Source organism: Euphorbia lathyris, chromosome 1, assembly GCF_963576675.1.
Source record: "Euphorbia lathyris chromosome 1, ddEupLath1.1, whole genome shotgun sequence".
Classification (NCBI taxonomy): Eukaryota; Viridiplantae; Streptophyta; class Magnoliopsida; order Malpighiales; family Euphorbiaceae; genus Euphorbia; species Euphorbia lathyris.
Window position 1 is genome coordinate 17,961,673 of NC_088910.1, and position 9,450 is coordinate 17,971,122.

Genomic DNA, 9,450 nt, shown 5'->3' on the forward strand with positions numbered 1-9,450 from the left:
TAGTCATCTCACAGATGAGAATGATTTTAAATCCCAATCAGGATACCTGTTTATCTTGAATGGGGGCGCGGTCAGTTGGAAGAGTTCCAAGCAGGGAAGCGTGGCTTTCTCTACGACCGAGTCAGAGTACATCGCTGCTGCGGAAGCGGCAAAGGAAGCGGTTTGGATTAGAAAGTTCATTACAGAACTAGGAGTGGTGCCTGACATTGTCAATCCCATTACTCTGTACTGTGATAACAATGGAGCCATTGCGCAAGCAAAGGAACCACGGTCTCATAATGCATCCAAACACTACCTAAAGCGATACCACATCATTAGAGAGATTGTGGCTAGAGGAGATGTGAGAATAGAAAGAGTACCTACAGAGGACAACGTTGCAGATCCGTTAACAAAGCCTTTAACCCATAAAGTACATGATCGTCATTTAACTTCTACTGGGATAAGTTTTAGAAACAATTGGCTTTAGTCCAAGTGGGAGTATGTTGGGGTTTTGTGTCCTATAGTCAATTGTTGCAGGATACAAACTTATTGTAAATGAATTGTTCTTTATATCATTTGTTGTAATGAGATATATGTTTTATAACTATATAAAGGCAATCCCTTTTAAGCACTAAATAAAGTCTAATAAAAGGAAATCCGTAAGTTTGTTTAAAGTGATTATAAAGTGTTCATACAAGCATGAAGTGAGACAAAACTTTATAATAAACTAATAAACTTAAAACCACCCCAAGTCAAGTGATATATTTAGGATTGATATATCACAGTTGAGACTTGTATGTAACAATGTCTTCTGTCCGACAGAAAGCTGATCTCACAAGCTTCACATATATAGATATCTGGACAGTTACATAGATCCGGTGAAACGTTGTTCATTAGGATTGGGGATCCGACTTGAGATAACAGGATGGGTAGATTCATCATTGTCACCTGTTCATCTCATTGGTATTAATAGGTATAACTAATCCTCAGACTCAAAGGAATGTTAATTGGTCATCATGAATTACTGAATGTGAGACTTTGATCGCGTGGTCCCACGATCCTTAACAGAGATGACTCTGGGGTGTGAACTGCAAAGGTTGGGTGTCACAGGAGGTAATGTCAGGGTAGTTATACATTGGATTGAGCATTTATCACTCCCGAGGAATGGGAGATACATCCAAGGATCGCTTGTGGAAGACTCGACTCTAAACCCTTGCAAGGTGATAGCTTAAGAGTAGAAATTCGGATTTCACTTAACCTATCTTTTGAGTTGACTCGGCCAATAACAAGTAAAATGAACGTCTCGCTATATGTGATTTGACATTACTCATAGTCATAAGATTCAGTTCAAGGATGTAGTTGATAAAGGATCGTATTATACCGTAACTAATACGGAAGGGTTAACGGCAGAATCAACCTGTCTTCTTAACGGACTCTGGGGGAATGATTACGGACATGCCGATAACATGCTCTGTTCATCATTCCGTTATGCAAGGATTAAATGTAATTCTTGAAGAAATTAATTTAATAGTTGCATACGGCCAGAAGTAGTAAGGACCTAATGGATCACACATAAGACTTGGAAACAAAAGAGAGATGGATCTGATTAATAGATGGAAGCCCAATTGAGCCCAGTAAGGCCCACATTGATAGGGGGGTCGAAATTTATATATATGATTAGGGAAGGAATTAATTTATTCCACTAATCCTAATTTGATTAGGATTATGAATTAAATTAATTAAGAGATAATTAAAGTAGGAGTTTTAATTAGATTAATATGCTCCTATTATTATCTAACTAGATTACTTATTATTATCCTAATTATATTAGACATATAGTAAGATAATAATTAGAAATCCTATTCTGAATTGGATTCCTATTAAGTGACCTATTCCTATCTAACTAGGTTTAGATACAACCTAATATATATACCCCTACCCTAATGAATTTCGACACACTAATTCCTCCCCCCTTACAAGTGATTTTCGAAATTGCTTAGTTAGAGAGAGAAAAGAATTCCCATCCCCAAGTTCGTGGACAAGAATTCATTCGGCATTCCATCGATTGATTAATCTAATTCATCCCTCTTTCTCCTTGATCTTGTGTTGGTTAATTAGAGGTAATCTATTTTGGTTACATCTCATAAGGGTTGATTCTAATTTAACCTCACCGTGTTCACGAAAGAAGAAAAACAATCAAAAGGGAGAAATTCGTTTTTCTTCGCCTACATCAGGTCAGTTCACTATTTCGAGGATTACCGGAGATTGAACCGTCGGATCGTCGCGATTTTTGGACAGTAGCTTCTAGACATATTCTTCTACGTTTCCACCGAAGGGATTGTTGTTTGGAGGTCTGGAATGTCTGTTTCGAATAGGGGCAGATTGGTAAACAGTTTACATCTCCTTTGAAGTTGTGGGCACTTCGTTTGCAACGGTAGATTGATCATCGAAAGGTATATCTTCTTATCCCTCTTTATATGGAATAACGATTAACGGATCCTATGGTTAAAAGGAAGTAGGCTAAAATTTTTATATTTCCGCTGCTATACCTTAGCCCTATTTCCAACATTAACATCATATACTATTAACATAAAAAACCTAGAAATAGTAACTTAATAATAAAATAGTTACACACTTCATTTGAAGAGAAAGAACACCCTTTATTTGTGCGGCGTCGAGAAATCTCCAAATCCTCAGTCAGTCAATTTTTATCGGAGGGATCTATCTCATTTAAGCCTCAAGCATTCTATCAATTCATCTGTCAGTATTACGTTCTAGAGGGTTTTTCTGTGTTTAATCCCCCCCGCCTTATAAAGAGATACTCACTATGCGCTAACTGTAGAGCCCAAAGTATCCGTAGGGGTCCATTCTACGACGATATCCGACTCCCTTCACGAAGACCGGATGTCCGACTCTCGTTAGTAGACTAGTGTGTATCGCTTAAACCAGTACCGACAACTGGCCCAAAGATTGACGGAGATTTGATGCTAGTGCCTGTTGTCAGTACTGATTTAAGCGATCCACCCTAATCCACCAGGGATTAGGAGAGTCGAGCATTCGCCTTTCGTGAAAGGAGGTAGATGCCTCGGACCCCTACAAACATTTTGGGTTCCAGAGTTAGTCGATAGTGCGTGTCCCTTTATAAGGCGAGGTTTAAACACAAAGAGATTCCCGAGACGGAATAACGACAGACGAATTGACAGAATGCTTGATACTTAAAGGAAATAGACTATTTCGATAGAAATTGACTGACCAAGGATTCGATGAGTTCTTGGTGTCACACAGAGTTTTAACCTGACACTGTACCACTAAAGCTGCCTCTTCTATTGATTTTATGGGTAGAGTAAATTTACACTCTCTAAAACTTATATTTATAGCTAAATTGGCATGAACCCAAATCAACATGTCTTAATCAATTTGGTCAAAACAATCAAACCCAATTTAAAAAAATAAAATTTGTTAACCAACTTTTATATCATCATCAAAATTCAAAATTGTAATATCTAAAAATATTTAGTGACAAAAATGCACACCAACCCCACAAAGCCAAGCACGAGTCAAAATTCCAATTAACCTCAAAATCTTTCATAAACGGTAAAAAATCACCAAAGATCCTCTAACAAATCCGTCATTTTAAAAAATCTCCGGGGGCAAATCTGTCATTTTATACCTTATATAAGTACCCTTTTAGTTCGCATTCCAACACATGTGAGCGCAAAGACCTGTTTTCTCTCTCTTTCCGTAAAAACACAATATATACTAATTCTCTCTTTTACGACTTTCCTCGAACAGTTCATCTGCACACCGGCGTTTGTCGCCGTCGATCATCCTCCGCCGGTGGTAACCCGACGCCCGCCCGGAAATCAACGGCCGGAAGCGTAACGGCTGTTCTTCTTTTATTATTTCCTTTAAGGATTTTTACAATAGGTCATTTACGGGGTGTGGAAAGTAGTAGCTTTCACGATGAAACGGCGGCGCTCCGGCGCTTGAGATTATTCGTGTTGATTGTTGCGTGCGTAGATAGGGGGTGGTGGTAATGGGAAGGGTGGTGCTGGGGGTTGCGGTTGGGGTGGCGGCGGTGGCTTGTGCGGTGGCCGGAGTAGTGGTGGGGAGGAGGGTGAGAAGTAGGAAGAAGTGGAAGAAAGTAGTGGGAGTGTTGAAAGAGTTGGAGGAATCATGTGAGACTTCAGTAGGGAGGTTGAGACAAGTAGTTGATGCTATGGCTGTCGAGATGCATGCTGGTTTGGCTTCTGAAGGAGGTTCAAAGCTCAAAATGTTGCTCACTTTTGTGGACCGTTTACCTACTGGGTAATAATCTTATCCATCCTTTGCCGGATGAAGGAATGATGCTAATTTCATGGATTTCTCGGCTAATGGGTTTTTTGTTGTTTGGTCATTGGTGGGAGATGAGATAATATGTGTTTTTTTCTGGTTTTGGAAAGGTGTGGCTTTCCAGTGGCTCTTTTCTTTAATTGCTGATTGATTGTTTTTTGGCGTTGGAATGAAGGGGAATGATTGAAATGGTTATTTTCTCTGGTTTATTGATGATGTTCGTACAACCTACTAATCTCTTTTTGGGGGTTGGGGGTTTGGGGATTGAAAGGAGGAGTTATTGTTGCGTCATTTGATCTTCTTTGCTTGTTACTTTTGTTACGTTGTTTAATTTTCCTTCTACACATGCCCTTCCATCTGAATATCAATTTCATTTGTACGGACTTATCGTGTCCACATCGTTTGCTGTTTTGTTGCATTTTCTTACCCTTTCTCGTCTGTTTGTTTCTTTTTACAATTGATAGTCTGTTGCCATTTTATTTTTTCCCCTGTTTCAATGTCTACCCTTGTTATACTGTGCGTGTGCTTCATCTTAATTTTGACTCTAGCTTTGTTTCAATATATAAAGGCTTCTTCAATGTTTTCCCCTCCTACAGTTGTGTATATTTAATTTGGATGATACTGACACACTGTTTTGGAATTGGGGTTATTTATTGAAGTATTTACTTTGCGTGTCTTTTTTCTTTGACATTTGTCACTGTGATAAATGAACTTTTTTCCCCCTTCCTTTCTTGACGATATGATACACCAAACTTTTTCACTGGATGAGTTGGAATATTTTTGCTGCAACACTTGAACCACAAGGTTAATAGAATCTCAACGGTTCTGTTTGTCTATTCCCTTTTAAGTGTGTTTGAACTGTTCAAGAAATGTAGTGTGTTACGTACCTCAAATGGAATATGTTTGTTCTCCTTTATGTAGCCAGCATTGCATGTGTGAAAGAATAAATGAGCAAAATCTGCATCACACACACACATTGGAAGTTGACAAATCTTATGTGGTTATCAGTATGGTGTCAATTTTTTTCTTGTTGATCCTATTTTATGGGTGATATTACCATGTGAAAGTTAAACTAGCAGAATTCATTACATTCATCATGCAAAATTAACAAATCTTATGCTGGTTAACAATGGTACTTTTAGTTATCCTTAATCCTACTGGGTAGATCTAATTCAATGGTTGAGATATGGGTGTGGAACGAAATAGATACTGTATTGTGCTTGAATAATTGGGGTTCTGAGTTTGTAAGCTCTAGAAGCGAACTTTCTTGTTGACATGTGGGAAGCTCTCTCTATGAGGATCTCTACTCTATTCATAAATTGCCAATATAGGTGTTAAATTTTGATGTTTTGGCGATGCTTATCATTTTGGAGGTCTTAGTCAAAGGAGTTTAACCTATTGACAAATTACACCATTTGTGTGAGGTTATGTTCCCGTGCTTTGCGTTTTTATTTGAAGTTACTTTTTGATAATTGGAGATGCTTGCCATGCATTTGGAATTTGAAGTTGAGGATCTAATATGACATGCTTGACAATTGAAAGGATTGATAAGATCATCGCCGTGATCTTTGTAGATAAAATTTTCTAACTTACTAGTTATTTTGGAACATCTGTCTATAGTAAGTTACTAATCCTGCATCTATCTATAATTATGCAGTTTTAACTGTTTGTGGTGTTGAATTTGCTATTTTTTTTTCTGTCCTCTTCTCAAAGTGAATTGGATTTTTCTTTCGTGCTACAATAACTTTTCCTGATCTGCACTGTCTTGATTCCTTATTAAATTACTGTTCACAGTCTATTGCAGTTTCATAAGACTAATGCATTGTCTGCTATGAATTATTTTGGTAGTTTTAGTAAACAGGCTTATGTTCATCCTATGCTTTGACTGATGGTCAACCCCTTGTTTTGTTTGGGAAGGATGTGAATGACTAAAAACTGCTCGTATGTGTATCTTGAGTTAAATTTGTTTATCTGGTTTTATGCTAATGTTTTTTCATGTTGTTACCAGGGGAGAAATAGGAACATATTATGCTCTAGATCTTGGGAGTGTAAATATTAGGATGTTGCGGGTTCAGCTAGGAGGTAGAAGGTCCTCAATTATGTCAAAAGATGTGGAACTACAGGCTATTCCTGGGCACTTGATGACAAGCACTAGTGAGGTGACTGAGTTTGTACTGCATGTATTTCGTAATTTATTTGACCATGATTTAACTGGAAAAGAAATTTGGAAAAGTAGATCGCATTGCGTACTTACATAAAGGGAATTAATATTTACTTGTTTGCTGCAGGATCTTTTTGACTTTATAGGATCAGCCTTAAAACAGTTTGTTGAAAAAGATGAAAATGGTTCTGAGTTTGCTTCAGTTAGAACAAGGGAACTTGGATTCACATTCTCTTTTCCAGTTAAACAGACATCTATTAATTCAGGGACCCTCATCAAGTGGACAAAAGGATTACATATTGAAAACATGGTTAGTTGAACGATATTTGACTATATATCACCATGGTGTTTACATTAGGAAACTTCATGGAACTTGATATAACTGCTTACTGCATTTTCCTTGTCTGTAGTAAAGAAATTGTTTTTATCCTCGTCAAAGTAGCAGACAAAAGTCAATGTGTTCCAGCTTTGAAATAGTTACTGTGTTTTATGTTAACATTTTATTCGAGTCACTGTTTTTTTATAATTTCTTCTTTGATCCCTCTTTTTGTAAGTGGAAGTACATATGTTTACTAGTGCGTTGAATTTATTTTTATAGGTTGGAAGAGAAGTTGTTGAATGCTTACAAGCAGGACTGATCAGAAATGGTTTAGAGATGCAGGTGGCTGTACTGGTGAGCAGAGCACTTTTGTTTCCTGAAGCACAAATATAGTTTTCTAAGTTATTGTTCTTCCGCTGAATTTGCATATAATCAATTCAGTATAATATCATCTATGGTGGCGTAGGTTTTAATACTCTATTGCTGTATGATGTTTGCTAATTTTTTCGGTCAACAGTTGGACCTAGTTAGAAACTTCATTTCTGAAAATTAGACTGCTATTGGGATCTAATAATTTTCTCGATATTCTGCAGACAAAACTGATTATATTTATACAACACGAGAATGAAAAACCATAATTATCTATTTTGTTTTAAGCAGGTGAATGATACTGTGGGGACTCTAGCACTTGAACATTATCATGATGCTGACACAGTTGCAGCAGTAATAATTGGAACGGGTACTAATGCTTGCTATCTAGAGCGATCAGATGCAATTATAAAGTGTCAAGGCCTGCTTACAACTTCTGGAGGCATGGTATCCTTTCTTATGTCTCAATCAATCCCATTTTTGTCTCAAAAGAAGTGCTGTAGTCGTGATATATTCATGCAATTCAATTCTGTCTTCTAATCAGGTGGTTAACATGGAATGGGGAAATTTTTGGTCATCACATTTGCCAAGAACTTCTTATGATATTGATTTGGATGCTGAAAGCCCTAATCCCAATGATCAGGTAAGGAGCCCTTTCTCATTTTCTTGTGGATTATGTATGATCATATGCAAACCAGTTACACCTTTCCTGATTGTGCTGCAGGGTTTTGAGAAAATGATATCGGGACTGTATCTGGGTGACATTGTTAGAAGAGTGATTCTCAGAATGTCCCATGAATCTGATATCTTTGGACCGGTTTCTTCTAGGTTGTTGGTCCCCTTTGTGCTGCGGTACACCTCTCTCTCTCTCTCTCTCTCTTCCAAATACATATAGACACACATTTTGCATTCTTATACACATTCACTCCCTCACCCTGAGTAGTATAATCACTGGAATTGATTTATTGTTTATTCTGTGCTGGAGTCTGTAGGTTCAAAATTTAGCTTCTGATGCAATCAGATGCTTGCAATTGTTTTCCGTTTTACGTTTAGATTTTATCATCTCTTGAAGCTTTTTAATCCTTCCCGTTGACAAGGTTTTATGTTACTGCAGAACTCCTCATGTGACTCAGATGCATGAAGATGACTCTCCTGATCTGAAGGAAGTAGCTAGAATCTTACGAGAAATTCTCGAGGTAGATGCCTCACATGCTTGTCTTATTATTCTCTTATATTATAGGACGACAAAGTAATATTCTTCTCAATTTGCTGTATGCTGGTTTTGTTTCAGATCCAAGAAGTTCCATTGAAGGTCAGAAAACTTGTTGCAAGGATATGTGATGTGGTGACCCGAAGAGCTGCTCGATTGGTATCTGCTGGCATAGTGGGAATCTTAAAGAAAATCGGGCGGGATGGAACAGGAGGCATCACGGGTGGAAGAGGAAGCAGCAGAAGTGACGTAAAGATGAGAAGAACGGTCGTGGCAGTCGAAGGGACTCTGTATACAAGTTACATGATGTTCAGGGAGTACATACACGAAGCCTTGAATGAAATATTGGGGGAAGAAATCGCTCAACACGTAATTCTTAAAGTCTCAGAAGAAGGATCAGGCATAGGAGCAGCTCTACTTGCTGCATCATATTCATCCTACAGTGTGGATACGGTACAGTTGCTATAAATATATATTTATTTACATATTATATATATATATATATATACATATAGCCCCCCCTCCCTGTAAATGTAGAATTCTTTTCCATATATTAAAAGGGTTTGTCTTCAAAATGTCATCTTTGCCTAATGGGTCTCATTGTATCATGCCCTTAATTATTATTATTAATAGTATTATTATTTTTACTCTATTTGTTGATTTTTGGTTCTTTGTAGGTCTGTTGTATATGTCAAATGTGAAAAATCTTAATTTGTTTATTAAGAAATGAAATTAACCATGTGATTAATTTTTGTTGTATTTATATTATGTATAGTTATGTGAAACATATAGATCATGTATTACTCAAGGAGTATGGTAGAAGGATATCGATCCCTAAGGCACAAGGTAGAGTTGTCTAATAGACCCGACAATTATCGTGCTCGAGTCATTCGTGTTGAAAAGTGTAAACCCAATCCCAATTCAAAAGCTTTTATGTCGCAATTGTGTTAATCCGTTCGGGTTAGTGTCGATTTCGTGTCGTGTTTTTGGGTTACATGTAATTTTGTTATACATATATTTTAAAAATATAAAAAGATATGATACAGTAGAACCTCTATATAGGAATACTCTATATTAGAA

At 37.3% G+C, this 9,450-nt stretch overlaps 1 protein-coding gene across 2 annotated transcripts; it reads left to right on the forward strand.

Annotated features, from left to right (window-relative positions):
* The first annotated feature begins 3,676 nt into the window (after positions 1–3,676).
* Positions 3,677–9,022, forward strand: LOC136223442 (hexokinase-3-like). Of its 2 annotated transcripts, none has more exons than XM_066011439.1 (9): positions 3,677–4,287; positions 6,320–6,470; positions 6,600–6,782; positions 7,071–7,145; positions 7,449–7,607; positions 7,705–7,803; positions 7,885–8,012; positions 8,275–8,356; positions 8,452–9,022. In XM_066011439.1, the coding sequence occupies exons 1-9, from the start codon at positions 4,016–4,018 to the stop codon at positions 8,836–8,838; spliced, it is 1,536 nt and encodes a 511-aa protein (XP_065867511.1). In that variant the 5' UTR covers positions 3,677–4,015; the 3' UTR covers positions 8,839–9,022. The 2 variants fall into 2 exon arrangements, with proteins under 2 accessions (XP_065867511.1, XP_065867520.1); XM_066011448.1 differs by having other exon boundaries at positions 3,678–4,287; positions 7,452–7,607.
* The last annotated feature ends 428 nt before the right edge of the window (positions 9,023–9,450 follow it).